The sequence below is a fragment of the Procambarus clarkii genome, chromosome 13 (genome assembly GCF_040958095.1).
Source record: "Procambarus clarkii isolate CNS0578487 chromosome 13, FALCON_Pclarkii_2.0, whole genome shotgun sequence".
Lineage (NCBI taxonomy): Eukaryota > Metazoa > Arthropoda > Malacostraca > Decapoda > Cambaridae > Procambarus > Procambarus clarkii.
Genome location: NC_091162.1, coordinates 23267525 through 23282765, shown reverse-complemented (window position 1 = coordinate 23282765; position 15241 = coordinate 23267525). Strand labels below are relative to the sequence as shown.

Below are 15241 nucleotides of genomic sequence, written 5' to 3'. Positions count from 1 at the left end.
AGTAACTCTAGAATCCCATATAATTTTCATCAAATTTCTGTAGGGAAAAATGTCATTAAATGTAAGTGGTTTCATTCTGGATGAACCAACATGTCATATGATAAAAGCCATTGTCTAAGGGTTAATTATAGTGTGCACCAATCTATTATAGGTACTCACTTGTAATGAATATTTAAGATTTGAGGTATGGACTTACATTGTATGGTGTCAATACTTTTATATTTGAACTGTTAATGATTTAATTTTTTCTCTTGGACAGACTCGCAAATATTTTCAAAAGATTGTTAAGCCAGGGATGACCATGATTGAAATTTGCAACATTATTGAAAACACCAATCGTAAACTGATCAAGGAGAATGGTCTTGAAGCGGGGCTGGCATTTCCCACAGGCTGCTCAATCAATCACTGTGCTGCTCATTATACTCCCAATGCCGGAGACACGACAGTTCTTTCATATGATGATGTTTGCAAGATTGACTACGGAGTTCACATTAATGGTGAGTACAGTAATAGTATTTATAGAAACATTAGTCTCATTGTTTCAGCAGCTCATTAAATCTTGCAATTTTTTATATCTTAGTAGTAGCTTCAATTCTGTATGGTTTATATCATAAAGTTCAATGAAATACTGCACTATACTTTTTTTTCTTAGGGATTTGGTTTTATGAGTAATCGAGATAAAAAAAACTGGTGTGTGGACTGATAATTGGCATCTGATATATTGAGTAATAATGAACAATTCATGTCTTGATTTTTTTAACAGAATAAGTTTTCAGGTTGGTTTATCTGATACAGAAAACTTGTGAATTTGCAGGCCGGGTGATTGATTGTGCATTTACACTTACTTTTGATAACAAGTATGACAAGTTAGTGGAGGCCGTCCGTGCTGCTACCAACACTGGCATTCGGGAAGCTGGCATTGATGCCCGTCTTTGTGATATTGGGGAAGCTATTCAAGAAACTATGGAAAGTTATGAAGTTGAGTTAGCTGGCAAAACATACCAAGTAAAATGCATTCGTAACTTGAATGGACACTCAATCGCTCCATATAGTGAGTATTACCAGTAGTTAGAGGTGTGGATGTTCTGGCCTGCTTGTTATGTTTTCTTTCCTCTGGGCGATATTTAATATGTGGGATGCCGATGTACAAATTTGATTTTACCCGTGTTAGATTGTTACTCCTGAAAGAGTACCTGAAACCTTTGACAAAATATTTCATATGCCAGTGTGACTTATTACAGTGAAACAGTTGTCACTTGCTTACTCTGGAAAACAACAATGCATGAAAGAACATAAATGTGATGGTACAAGTGAAGATAAAATACAGAAAGGCACAATACTGTAAATGGAAAAAAACATTATTGGGTGGTATGAATGTGAAGCAATTATGCTGACTATCTAATGTTGGCCTGCAGAGTGAATTAAGTCATCTTGGGTACAATAGTGTATTTTAAAACTTTCACATGCGTCTATCATTAAATACATGTGTGCAAAGAAACATTGTTTCATACATCATGCTAGGAGCCTATGTTATACTTTCTAACTTCAGAATTGCTTTTAAATACATGCATGGCAAAATACTAAAGAAATTGTTCACGACTTTTGTTAGACCAAAGCTGGAATATGCAGCTGTTGTATGGTGGCCATTTCTTGCACATCAACAAACTGGAAAAGATGCAAAGACATTCAACTAAATGGCTCCCAGAACTGGAGGACAAGAGCTACGAGGAGAGGTTAGAGGTATTAAATATGTCAAACTAGAAGATAAAAGAAAAAGAGGCGATATGATCACTTCGTCCAAAATAGAAACGGGAATCGATAAAATGGATAGGGAAGAATTCCTGAGACCTGGAACTTCAAGAGGTCCTAGATTTAACACATGAGGTCACAGATTTAAACTAACTAAACAAAGCTGCCAAAGACATATAAGAAAATTCACTTTTGCAAACAGAGTTGTAAACGGATGGAACAAGTTAGGTGAGAAGGTGGTGGAGGCCAAAACCGTCAGTACTTTCGAAACATTATATGACAAAAAGAGTGCTGGGAAGACGGGACACCACAAGCATAGCTCTTCATCTTGTAACTACACTTAGGGTAATTACATAACCTGTCCAGTGCACTAAAATTTAATATTTAACATATTTCTTCTTTAGAAATGCTACTAAATTACAATAACAGTAATTTAGATACTGTGTTTTGAGGTTATCTTCAGATGATTTCGGGGCTTAGCATACCCGCGGCCCGGTCCTCGACCAGGCCTCCTTTTTGTTACACCCCACCAAGCAGCAGCCCGTAGCAGCTGTCTAACTCCCAGATATCTATTTACTGCTAGGTGAACAGGGGCATCAGGGTGAAAGAAACACTGCCCATTTGTTTCTGCCTCCACCGGGGCTCGAACCCTGAACCTCAGGACTACGAATCCCGAGTGCTATCCACTCAGCTGTCAGGGCCCCTATAATTGACAAAATTTAATATATTGACATATATCTGTATTGAAAAATTTTAATATAACTTTTAACGAGTTATCCATTATCATCTTAATGCAGAATCAATTTCCCTCAACACGATATAAATGAGGGATGCGTTCTAGAACCACCAAAGATCAACATAGAAAGCCCAAATCTTGGGACAAATAGTATGAGAAACACTGCATTTTATTTACCTTGAGTTATGACGTTGTGGTGCATATGAGTTGTTCCCTATTAAGGCATCCAGAGGTATAATTATTAAAAGAACGTGATAAAGCTTTGATGCACGAACACTGATGTTCAATCAACAAAGTTTCTCTTCTTATTAATTATTATCAAGGGAATTTGATAAATAGCTGAAATAGTGCATTAGTTACATTGTTCATATTGTGGGGACGTGGGAATATTTTGTTAAGTAAAAAGAAGAGGCTGAAATCGGGACTTGGGAGGCTGTTCAAAAGATCAGATGTTCGGAAATCTGGGACCCTGTATTTCATTCTAACATGTGATTTACAGCAGGCAGGTTACAAATGGTTAAATCTGCCTTTAGTAGATAATTGGAGTCCAAATGAGCCATTGAAAACAAATTTTCTTTGGTATAAATACTATGTAAACCATTCTGGATAATTTGTTAAAACAAATTTATTTTTGTCTATTTCAATCCATCTGTGCTTATTATCTGTGGTTATTATGTATTAATAGTAATTAAATACAGTAGTTGTGATTTGTAACATTAGAAGATTCCTTTAATATGCATTATTCAAAAATAAGCAGATGGCGAGTCACAATAACATGGCTGAATACACGATGAGAAAATCACACGTCAGAAAATTAAGAAATTACAATGTTTCAGTCTGTCCTGAACCAATATCAAGTCGTGTAATAGAGAAATAGTGGGAGAAACAAATATACAAGATAAGAATAAGATAAAAGGAAAAAATAAGAAAAATCTGGTAAATTAAAGGAAAGGTACACAGCCAGGAAAAAAGGAAGAATAGGAAAGGTATAAATAAGAAAAAGTTGAAAGTTATTCTTACCATTCTTCTTGTTCTTACCCCTTTCTTCGTACTCTTACCCCTATCTTCGTACTCTTACCCACTACCGTTCTCTTACTCCTAACCTTTCATGTCGCTTTCTTACTTATTTAATTATGTCTCCCATTCTCTACAAAATTAACTTAATAATGATAGTGTGTGTACATGCACTGCCAGTAGCGCAAAGTTGACGTTTGAGCATGTCGGTATGAATGGCCATAACTAGCATTTATAGCAAGGACAAAAAAATAGCAAGCAAGAAAAGATGTAAATTTGTAATGCATTTTAATAGATTCATTCTTGCATCAAGAAAGTATGAATTGGCCTGGCTCGATACCAGACCGCCGGGACGTTGATCCTCGGATCCATCACAAAGTAGAAATCCAGACTGGTGTGCAATCTGCTCACGTTGGCATTTGAACTCTCAACCAAACTGTCTGAACAAACCCTGAATAGGTGACTTCTCTAATTGTGGGATGTGCATGGCACAGAGGGACATGAGACACCTTCTGTTATTGGCATTAATTTAACAATATATTATTTGGTGTTTCTTTAAAAGTGTGAATGCTCAAAGATACCTCTCTGATCTGAGCTGTTGTGACACAAATTTGCGGCAAGGCAAGTGAAGGAGTGATGATCGCTTTAGAGGATTTATACGTTAGCCGTTTCACTTTAATTTAGTGCACACAGTATTACATGTAAATCTGTTCCTGACACAGCTCAAAGGAATTGTCATGCAACCCACTTTTTGCTGCTATTTTGTCTGATAATATCTAGAAGTAGATTAAAACACAAGAGAAATGCCAAATTGTGATTTGAAGATAATTACCTTGCTAGTGGTACAAGATAATTTCATCTATATTAGGCATTTAAAAAAAAAAAATTTCATTGTGTGTATGTATGTATGTGTGTGTGTGTATATGTACTCACCTAGTTGTACTCACCTAGTTGTGTTTGCGGGGGTTGAGCTCTGGCTCTTTGGTCCCGCCTCTCAATCGTCAATCAACAGGTGTACAGATTCCTGAGCCTATTGGGCTCTATCATATCTACACTTGAAACTGTGTGTGTGTGTGTGTATAATAATTATTTATATATATAATAGTATAAAAACTGGGTGATGACTAAAATCAACATATAACAGCTTACCCTGAGATCACTGTACATTGATAACTGTACTTTAAAGGTGTCAGCTGCTGCATACAGTACTGTCAAGCTTTTAACACAACTTTAATTTTGTCAGGAATACATGCTGGGAAGACGGTGCCCATTGTAAAGGGAGGTGAAGCCGAGATTATGGAAGAGAATGAAGTTTATGCCATAGAAACATTTGGCTCTACTGGTCGTGGTTATGTTCATGATGACATGGAAACCTCTCATTACATGAAAAACTTTGATGTTGGACATGTTCCTCTTCGGTAGGCTGATACTTTTATTTATTTATTATATACTGTGTGTGTGTATGTATGTATGTATGTATGTATGTGTGTATGTGTGTGTGTGTGTATATATATATGTATGTGTGTGTGTATATATATATGTATGTATGTATGTATAATATTATATATATATATATACATACATACATACAATGTCTACTTTGAGCTTATAAAATACACAGACGACTACAAATTATTATACTAAGTAGTAATTGAATATTGCTTGGTGTTTATAGTAACCCTTCTTGAAGGAAGGTGTAAATTAGAGGTACAGTACCTATATTAGAAGTTGGTTGTCATATTTGTACATGTGTTAACATGGTGACTTATAAAGCATGGCTTGAGACATGCTTCATCCCACTCCAGCACCAGGTCATAACAACTATAACCATCTAACCTTGGTCTGAGTGTGTATAATGTCCAATATAGTAACCTAAAGACGGATTACAGGAAAAATGCATAGAAAATGACAAACATTTTTTTAACTTACAAAATTATTTAGCAGTACTGTGGCAAGTCATATCTGTACTTTAAATAAAAAGTACATATCAGCACAGTGCACGTGAACAGTCTGGTTGACAGATTTTATTTTGATTTTCCAAGATTGACGAAGTCTAAACACCTGCTAAATGTGATCAACCAAAACTTCGGCACACTGGCCTTCTGCCGTCGTTGGTTGGACCGCTTGGGAGAAAGCAAGTACCTGATGGCCCTCAAAGATCTCTGTGATAAGGTATGTTAATTTGTTACTAAATTTGCATATTGGGTCCTTAGAAGGGATTCCCTTTAATTGGAATATTTATTTGTATGTTGGCTTCAGAGATATCCTGAAAACTATTTAATATATCTTTGCTAATTTTTTTACACACGTCCAGATGGCAGGAAATGCTCCCAGAAGTCTCAGGTGCTACTATAGGAAATTTGGTCAAAGACCATTTTATTAGTATTATTGTTTTTATTTTTGTATGTGAAGGATGTTTTAAGATACTAGTACAGTTGTGTGATTTGAATTTAATATATACATGTATTTGAACCATGTTATATACACTGGTACCTACACTTACAAATTTAATCCGTTCCCAGAGAAGGGTCGTAACTCGAAACGAATTTTCCCATAGGAAATAATGTGAATTGATTTATTCTGTTCCAGACCCCTAAAAATATTAACTTTAAAACATTTTATACCAAATACCACTCTTTTTGTACTAGTTACAATACAATATGTATGTCCTACCTTTATTGAAGACTCTTGTTGGCATATTGAAGATGGTGAGAAGGTGGGGAGGAGGACAGGTGTTATTGTTTGGGAGTCACCTTCCATTATAAAATCAGGCAGTGACACCTTCTCTGTGGTACTCTCTCTCTCCCCCATGTTTTGCAGGCATACCACTAGGACCTGGTTGTGGCTCACTGCTTGCTTGTCTTACTAAGAATCTGTCTAAAGATGCTTGTTTTCCCTACATTTTAACACTTTGTCTGTAGTGAGACATCACATTGTCATTTAAAAGGTCAATGCAACAGCCTGCTACAGCTTTATCTGGGGGAGTTTCTGGGGGGGGAGCCCCTTCGGCTACCTGGAGCTATATGGCTATACTGTATTAGATGTTGGCATCAATGAGAATGGTCTAGGCCTATTGGGGACCACAAGCCAAAATCTGGGCCCCCTCAGAGAGGCACGAGGCGCAATGGCCTAATGAAATTCACAAGTGGGTATAGAGCATTCTATGCCATGGACCGGGTCAGGCACCCAGAAAGGTAAGCACCCGAAAACAAACCCCTATTCTGGTTGAAACTATTACCGAGAGTCAAACGAGTGGACAGAACACCAGATGAAAATGAGCAAACGAGCATGACGTCACCCCGTTGCCGCACCACTTGTCTATGCAAACCCCACCCTCCCCGGGAGGGGGAAGGGGGAGCCCCAGACCCTCGCGCCGGTGATCCACTGCAGTTCTTGTGCTGATGTGATAGGCAACGGTCGTGTGACTGGCTGCTGAATTCTGTCCTCCAGCTCTGTGCCTTGTGTTTTCGGGTTTTCGGTGTTTTGCGGTTCTCTGGTGGTGCACGAACCAGGAATAATTTCACAAGTACTTGGGCTGCATGCGCCTAGGGTCACCTTCCCTGGGTGCCCTGTAAGTACTGCCCTTGGGGCTTGGGGCCACCTTCCACAAATCACCTTGGGATCTACATCTGCTTGGTCTTTTGCTGCTTGGTGATCGACCGCCCTTAGTGTGCTGGGGTGTTTTCTACACCCTTGTTTACCTTTGGGAAGGGGTAGTTTGCACTGGTAGGGGCACAGGGGTGCTGCACAGCTAGTTATCACCTCTCATAGTGGCCGGCTCTGTTCCGCCTGGGTACATTGTCCTCTTGCAGGGTTTTTCTTTTTTGTTTCCTGCTTGGTGGGGGGTCTGCCCCTTGTTGGGTTGTTACCATTGTTTATTGGTGGTACCTCCACTAGGTCCCGTGAGTGGACACGTCCCGGGGGCAGCTTTTAGTGGATCTCTTGGTAGACTTTGGCACCGATTACCAGTACCCTGCCTGGGATTCCTTTTGTGATGCCAGTCTGAGGGCCCTGGAATCCCCGTAGGGTTGCGTGGGTCCGATGGATGCGACCCCTGGGTCCCCATCTCACCTTGTGCGTTTTTGAGGGTTGCTCGGTCCCCTTGTCTCAGGATGACACTCACCGTTTTTGCCTCCGTCATGTTTCCTGTTGGGTTGGCGACACCTTCGACCAAGAGTCCTGCGAGTTTTGTTGCTCGTTTGTGACTCGGTTCACCCAGTCCGCTGATGACTCTTTTGCGGGTGCAGGCAGCTCGGGCATTGAATGCTTGGTTTAGGTTGCTGCAACAGGCTAGGTTGGTTGCTGTCCCAGAAGCCCCGAGGCTGCCTCGTTTTGATTATAGGGACCCGGACTTGGGGGTGGTAGTTACCTCAACTGGTTCAGTCCGCGCCCCCTCGTCCTTTTCCTCCTGTGGTTCATTCTGACCCCTCCCCCCTCCCCCCTTTCCCTGCTTCCGACTCCAAAGCATCTGAGGGCTTCGGGTCGGAGCAGGGTTTAGCTGGTTTTGAGAGACTAGCAGTTTCGGGGGATGCCCCTTCTGGGGTGGCAACGGAGGCGGCATTCGAGTCGGTTCCTCTTGCCGTGGTGTCTAGGTCTGACCAGTAGGCCCTTTCCTTCCTGCCTTTCCCATTGCTCCGGCTTTTTCTTTTGGGACCGGGGCATTGGAGGATAACTTGGCCCTGGGTCCTGATGTGGAGGTTCCTGGGGCTGGGGAGAGGTTGATTTGGGGGGTTTTGGGCCCCGCTGGACCCCACTTGGGTTTTTCTACCCTCAGAGTGGGGCTTGCTGTTACAAGGAGTGGGGTTCAATTTCTTTCCCTCTGCGTACGAGTTGGATTTGGTGTCGTCCCCTCCCCAGGTTTGGTTCAATGTCCCTTCGGGTCCGTCAGTCTCGTCCTTATGGAGGTTTTCGACTTCCCGCCTCAGGTGCGGGAGGCCATTGCAGCTTCCCTCCTGCTCAACCCGGATTATGCCTCTATTTATTTATTTATTTATTTATTTATGCATATACAAGAAGGTATATTGGGATTGTGAGGATACATAATATGGTAATTACAATCTTGTAAAGCCACTAGTACGCGCAGCGTTTCGGGCAGGTCCTTAATCTAAGAAAATTTTAAGTAGGTAAATACTTGCAAAATTTATAAAAAATGATAAGTTACAAAAAGAAAAAAAAAAAAGATGAGAGAAAATTGTAGGTATACTAAAGCACATAGGTAGCTCAGATTGATTGCAATGACAGCTTGAATGGTAGTTGACAAAAATTGGTAGGCACAATACAGCATATGGCTAGCACATAAAAGAATCATGAGTCCCTCTTCATTCAGGTTTGGGTTTTTGTGCGTCTAAGGGGTTCATTGTGAGATTCCGGAGTCGTCCTGGCTAGTGGACTGCCCTGTGTTTTCGTTGGAGGCTTGGGATGCGTTCTGTTGTTCCCGCACGCTTGAATGGCGCTAAGAGCAGATGGTTATCCAGGTTTACCTGGGAGGGGGGGGCGGCGAGTTTGAGCACCTCCATGCTTGCTTGTTCGCCCCTGCCCTTCCTCAGGATGTTGGCAGGGTGCAGGTTCCTTCTCTTTCGGCTGCACTGGTTACTGGGGAGTTGTGCGCTTGTGGCCTGTGACCTCCGGTCTTGCGTTTTTTTTCCCCTTCTGGAGCTGTCCTCAGATTGGCTTGCGGAGGATGTGGAGGCACTTTTGACTGTTTCTGGGTCTGGTGCCTTGGTCTTCGCAGCACGTGCATTGTCTGCTCTGATGCAGCTGTTTGCGCCAATCCAATGGGATGCGGTGTCTCTGGTTTTTTGCTTCGCGTCTCGCGTGTTGGCAGGTGGTGCTCACTTCCTCCTTGGAATCTGCTTGGGCCCCTGGCTCTTTGGTTTCCTTGCCTTTTTTGTCCCTTGCTGTTTGCAGTTTCTGCGGTCAGGTAGTATCTGCAGGCAGCTACTTCTAGTACCGTCCGATGTCAGACTTGTTGATTCTTGGGGGGGTCCTGGGGGTTCTTCCTGGAGGGGTCGTGTTGGGGCTTGGGGTTCCTCTCGTCGTGGTAGGCCGGCAGTGCCAGTTCGGGGCCGGCGCCGTCTTCAGACCCATCTTCATCTGGTCGGTGCAGTGCTCGCTCTGCGCGTCAATCTGGTTATTGCAAGGGAAGTTGGCCCTTACGCAGTTCACCCTGTTGACGGGCATTAGGTGGGGGGAAGGCTTGCTCTGTTTGCTCATGCCTGGTCTCACGTTTTGTGGGCTTTTTGGGTCATTTCCATCAGCCTGCGGTGGCGTTAGGTGGCTCCTCCCCCTTTGTGGGGTTCGGAGCAGGCCTCTTCTCCAGCGCTGTGTTAAGGGTCATCTTGGAGTGGGTACGCTTGGGAATGGTCAAAATGTCTTTGTCCTTCAGGTGGGATTCCCGCCGGTTCCCAATCCTGAAATGCGACCGCGTGGACCCGTGGTTCATCCACATTTGTCCCGTCTGAACCCTTTGGTCTATTGCCCATCCTTTCGGATGACTCCTCTGTCCCAGGTCTGGTATCTTTTGGAACCAACCGGGCGCTTGTGCGTCCCGATTCATCCGGGGTTCAGGGACTGGCTCGGTTTTGTTGTGGGGCGTCTTGGTTACCGCTTTCGTTGCCTTCCATTCGGTTGAACCTGGCACCTTGTGTGTTCACATGCCTTACCCAGGTCGTGGTGGCCTGTCTGCACCTGTTAGGTTGTTGGGTCCTGGCCTGCCTCAACGACTGGTTGGTGTGGGCTTGCAGCCAGTCATCGTGTCTGTTCGCCAGAGGTTTGGTTCTTTCCCAGCTCGCCGAGATCGGTTCCCTGTGAACTGGCGGAAGTCCCATCTGGTTCCCTCTCAGGTTCGGTCTTGTGTGGTACTCTCGGACCACTTCCTTGTCTCTCCCTCCGGTTCTATGCTTCGGCTGCGGTCCCGCCTTCGCTTGTTTTTGGGGGGCTCCCAAGTCACCCGTAGGATACTCGAGGGTTGTGCGGGTGCCTGAACTTTACCATGTTGTTTTACTTGCTGGGTCGGGTTTGGCTTGTTGGCTGTTCTGGTTCCTTTGGGGTTTTCCCTTCCGCCTCTCTCGTGTTTGCTGGGTTTGGCCTTTGGAAGCCTTGCGTCGGTTGCTGTGTCACCAGCTACCTATTTGGGGTTCAGTGCCTTGGCACGCCTGCTCAAGCCCTTGCTCGATGTGTTCACAGTTGCGGCTGGGGCCTTGTGACCAGTGCTCAACAGGCCGGCCAGGGGTGGTGAGGTCCGTCCTTTCGTCAAACCCACAGCATGGTGCAGGATTTTGTGGCAGTGTGGACGACGCTCACGGATACGTTCACCAGAACCCCTCATGGTCGACGATGTATAATGAAAATCACTTTTGATAGTAGGTCCCTTCCATCTTCCATAATTCTCGCTGGTGCTAGATGCTCTATTCAGGAGTACATCCCCTCCCCTCTCCTCACCTCTGCAACAGGTGCTGCAGATTTGGGCATGGTCCCTTCAAGTGCACAAGTGATGTGTGTGCGCCCCTTGTGTGGAGACTCGGGTCATTCTAAGATAGTGCTCTTCTTCCTAAGCTCAATGCATCAATTGCGATGATGCCCAGTACAAATTTGAGGACGCCATCCGCAATTTTAAACATCGCGATTGTCTATCGTGATGTTTTTCCCCATATATGTTTCATTATTTACTGAATATTTGTAACCATACCTGGGAGTTTTCATCAGTCCCTGAGGACTGGCTTGAGGCAGTTGTTCTTTTTATTCAGATATAAGGTTCTCTAAGGACATCCCATAAAGACTTCCGCCCCATTGCTCTAACAAATTGCGTCTGCAAACTTTTTGAACATATGTTATCTTGAGATGATTTCGGGGCTTTTAGTGTCCCCGCGGCCTGGTCCTCGACCAGGCCTCCACTCCCAGGAAGCAGCCTGTGACAGCTGACGAACACCCAGGTACCTATTTTACTGCTAGGTAACAGGGGCATAGGGTGAAAGAAACTCTGCCCATTGTTTCTCGCCGGCGCCTGGGATCGAACCCAGGACCACAGGATCACAAGTCCCGCGTGCTGTCCGCTCGGCTGACCGGTATGGTCAATGTCTGGCTGATGTTGTTCTTGGAATGCTATCACTACCTCTTCCCTTCTCAATTTGGCTTTCACAGATATCACGGCATGACTGATGTCTTAGTGAACTTGGAGGTCTATATTCGTACTGCCTTTGCTGTGAAGACCTCTGTTGTTGCTGTCCTTTTTAACCTGGAAAAGGCCTATGACATCACCTGGAGATACCATATTCTGTCCAAATTGTTTTTTTTGTCATTCATAGTAAAATCTCTCTTCCTCCAAAGCGTCTTATCTAGTCGTTCCTTTAGAGTGAGGCATGGTACCGCTCTGCCTCTTCAGCAATACAAAGGTGTACCCCAAAGTAGTGTTCTGAGCACTGCTCTTTTTCCTGGTTGCCCTCAATGGTCTTCTTTCCTCCCTTCCCTCTGGCATTTTCTCAGCGCTCTATGTTGACGATCTTACCCTCTGCTGTGAAGGTGATGACTCCTTTCCTTCAATGGTGGCTTCAACTTGCAATTGATGCCGTGTTGTCCTTAGTCTTAGTCGTGTTGTGTCCATACTTCCTGGGGGTGCTGATAGACGCACACTCCTCTCTTTACATTTCTCTCTTGTGCCATCTAAACTCGAATATGGCTGTCAAGCTTACTCGTCTGCCAGTCCCTCTACTCTTTGTTGTCTTGATGCTCTTCACCATACTGGGTTATGCCTCAGTTCTGGTGCCTCTTGTTTGACTCCTACCCTGAGAATATAGTGGATGTGTGGGCTGCAGGCCACTCCAAGAAACAGCCTGTTGGCCCAACCAGAAATATTATCTTAAACCACATGAATCTACTTTATTACACAAATATGCAATGTTTAGAAAAATTACATATAATTACATAATATTTATATGTTCACTATTGTTGTTCCATATAATATTTGTCATATACAGAGGGTTTGCACTACAATGCTGCCACACCCCATACCTATTTTTAGACATATTCCACCAATAATTTTATTAGTTTTAATATTTTTATCCCTGATGCCTCCTTAACTCTTGTTACATTATGTATTAAATTATTTGCCTATGGTGTTATATGTTGTTGTTTCATGTCCCCTACCAGGGGCTTCCTTGTGCCCAATTACAATTAAGGTGTGGTGTTGAGAGCATGTAGGAAATATGCTGCTGCATTGGAAGAAGTGGATGGGGTTGGGGGGGAGGGAAAGGAGGTACTATTAGAAGTTATCGTCTAAAGATAAGAAGGTATGGAAGTGCTACAAAAAAAATTATCATGTAGCTAATGGTATCAGATATGAAAGAAACTAGTCATGGCTTTAAGTGGCATCTATATTAACCAATATTCATATAGCATACTTTTTTAGCACATGGTAAGCCTCTATTTAAATTGGTTGTGTTAGGTAACAATATACACAATGGTCCATCTGAAATTAAATAGGTTTTCTTATTGTGTACATATTTCCAAGGTGCAGTTGCAGGAAAGTGTAAGGCGAGGGAAACAGACAACACACTAATGTATGGGTTTTGTTTCAGGGGATTGTGGACCCATACCCTCCACTCTGTGATGTGAAGGGCTGCTACACTGCACAGTTTGAGCACACTATTGTTCTACGACCCACCTGCAAAGAGGTGGTGACTCGTGGTGATGATTATTAATACGCTCATTCTTCATTACTCTTACCACAATCATTAGATGAGTGAAAAGTGGACCCCAGAACTCTGTCATGGAAAAAATATTACGAAGAATATTTTAAGAAATTTTAATGCCACTTATTATTTGTAGTAGTTTATAGCCTCCAATAGATAACTTGCTTGTTAGAGTTCTGGCCTCCAGAGAGATGATGAATGATGGCTATTTTATCTGCTGCTGCTGTGGGCAATGCTCAAGTAATTCTTAAATTTTTCATTTTACATTTGTCTTTGTAGGTAAGTGGCGTCTCGGGCATAATACTTAGACAAGATGCTATCATAACTAATTCTCTACATTACAGTATTACTTATGGGTTTATTTGAATATCTAATCATTATTTCAATAATGGACAAATATTTTTTAATAAAACCCAACAAATTGTTTGCTGTAACTTGAATCAAATATTACATAAAGTTGTACAGTATATACATAAAACTTCTTAAGACAGTATTTTAACCACATAATGTGTGCTTTATTCATAATCAATTTAAGGCAAATGTATAGGTTTATATTAATATGTATTGTAATTGCGGTTGGTAAAAACTTGGGTTGTTTCTTAAAATCCAACCACCTAGGTTAGAGTAAGTTGGGTTAATTAACATTAATCTTTATTAATCTATCTAATCAATAGATAATAAAAATGCAAGTTATTTATCATTTGTAAGGAATCATTTGCACTTTTTTTTGTAAAGTTTGAATGTTTACATTATGTGTGCCTCGAGTAAATGTCTCGTAGTCATTGTGCACATTGCTACTGTGTTGCATAAGAGAAATGAAATGCAGAGTTTTGCTTCTTTCTTTCCTGGGAGGTAAGGCCACAAATTTTCTAAAGTGTTTGTTGGGAATATAAATGCTATTCCTAAAAAATCATTGTAAGCTGCCTATTATTTAATTATCCTACACCAGAAACATAGACTAATGATTATATAGCCCACCTGGTGGGTGATATTAGAATAAATGAAGAAAAAATCACTGGAGATGGAGGTAACCTTCACCCCTAAAATAATCAAAAGACACCAAGCTGAAGAGACTATGCAGGACCATCAGTATCTCTGCATATTTAAAAGCTGTTAAATATCACTGAGGATATCAATATGAGAAAAGCACATGGGAGAGCTATACAGTGGGGCCTCGATTTACGATGATAATCCATTCCCAGAGACGCATCGTAAGTCGAAGTGATTTTTCCCGTAAGAAATAAAGGAAATTTATTTAATCAATTCGCCACCCTCCAAAATATTAACTTACAAATACATTTTATACTGAATACAATTTTTTTCTCTAACTACAATACAGTACACATGTTTATCTTACCGTTATGCCCCTCCCTGTCCAGCTTGTTGCCATGGAGGGGCTTGGTAGGCGGTTGTCGGAGTGTGATACTCCTTAGGGCGGTCCCCTGTCCTTTTGTAGCCTTGTGCTCCTGCTGCTGTCCTGACAAATTTTGCTGGACCCCTTTTCCTTTTCCTTATGTTTCGTTTTTCTCCCCCCTCTTCTCATATCTGCTTGTCGTTACCTGCCGGTCTTTTGCTTGTTTTGGTTATTCTTTTGGACTTCTATTTTGACGCCCGGGTGCTTGAGGAGGCATACTCTTGCACCCGTAAAACTGTAGTACCCAACGTCGCGAGGGGAACCTTTTATTGTCAATCCTGTTTTCGTCACAGAACACGATCTCAACGGACTGACGGTTCTTATGGTGGCGTTTGTGGGGCGTATATTCACGACGCACCCCTAGGGGGCCCCGACATAATCGGTGATAGCTTCTTGTTGGGTGTCCTGCCTCTTAATTGTGGCTCCATGGTGGGTATGGGCGGCACATTCGTGAATGAATGTTTTTCCCTTTCGTACCTGTCACATTCTGTTCCTCTTTTACCTTCTCAGGCTTGTGGGGTGGGTGACCAAGCCCCAGAGTCGGACCGTGTTGGAAGACAGGGTTCTGTAGCCCCTGGTGCCTTGGGCCCCGACCTTGCTCCTCCTTTGACCTCTGACTACTCCCCTCGGCTCCCCTCCCTC

General features: G+C 42.7%; 1 protein-coding gene across 1 annotated transcript in view; it reads left to right on the top strand.

Moving 5' to 3' along the window:
* The window catches only part of und (methionyl aminopeptidase und), a 29914-nt gene extending 15806 nt beyond the window's left edge, over positions 1-14108 (top strand). Inside the window, exons 5-9 of the mRNA XM_045740778.2 lie at positions 260-497; positions 815-1051; positions 4743-4917; positions 5542-5671; positions 13072-14108. Coding sequence (XP_045596734.2) covers positions 260-497; positions 815-1051; positions 4743-4917; positions 5542-5671; positions 13072-13194 — 903 coding nt within the window. The 3' untranslated portion in view covers positions 13195-14108. The remainder of the gene's footprint in view (positions 1-259; positions 498-814; positions 1052-4742; positions 4918-5541; positions 5672-13071) is intronic.
* The last annotated feature ends 1133 nt before the right edge of the window (positions 14109-15241 follow it).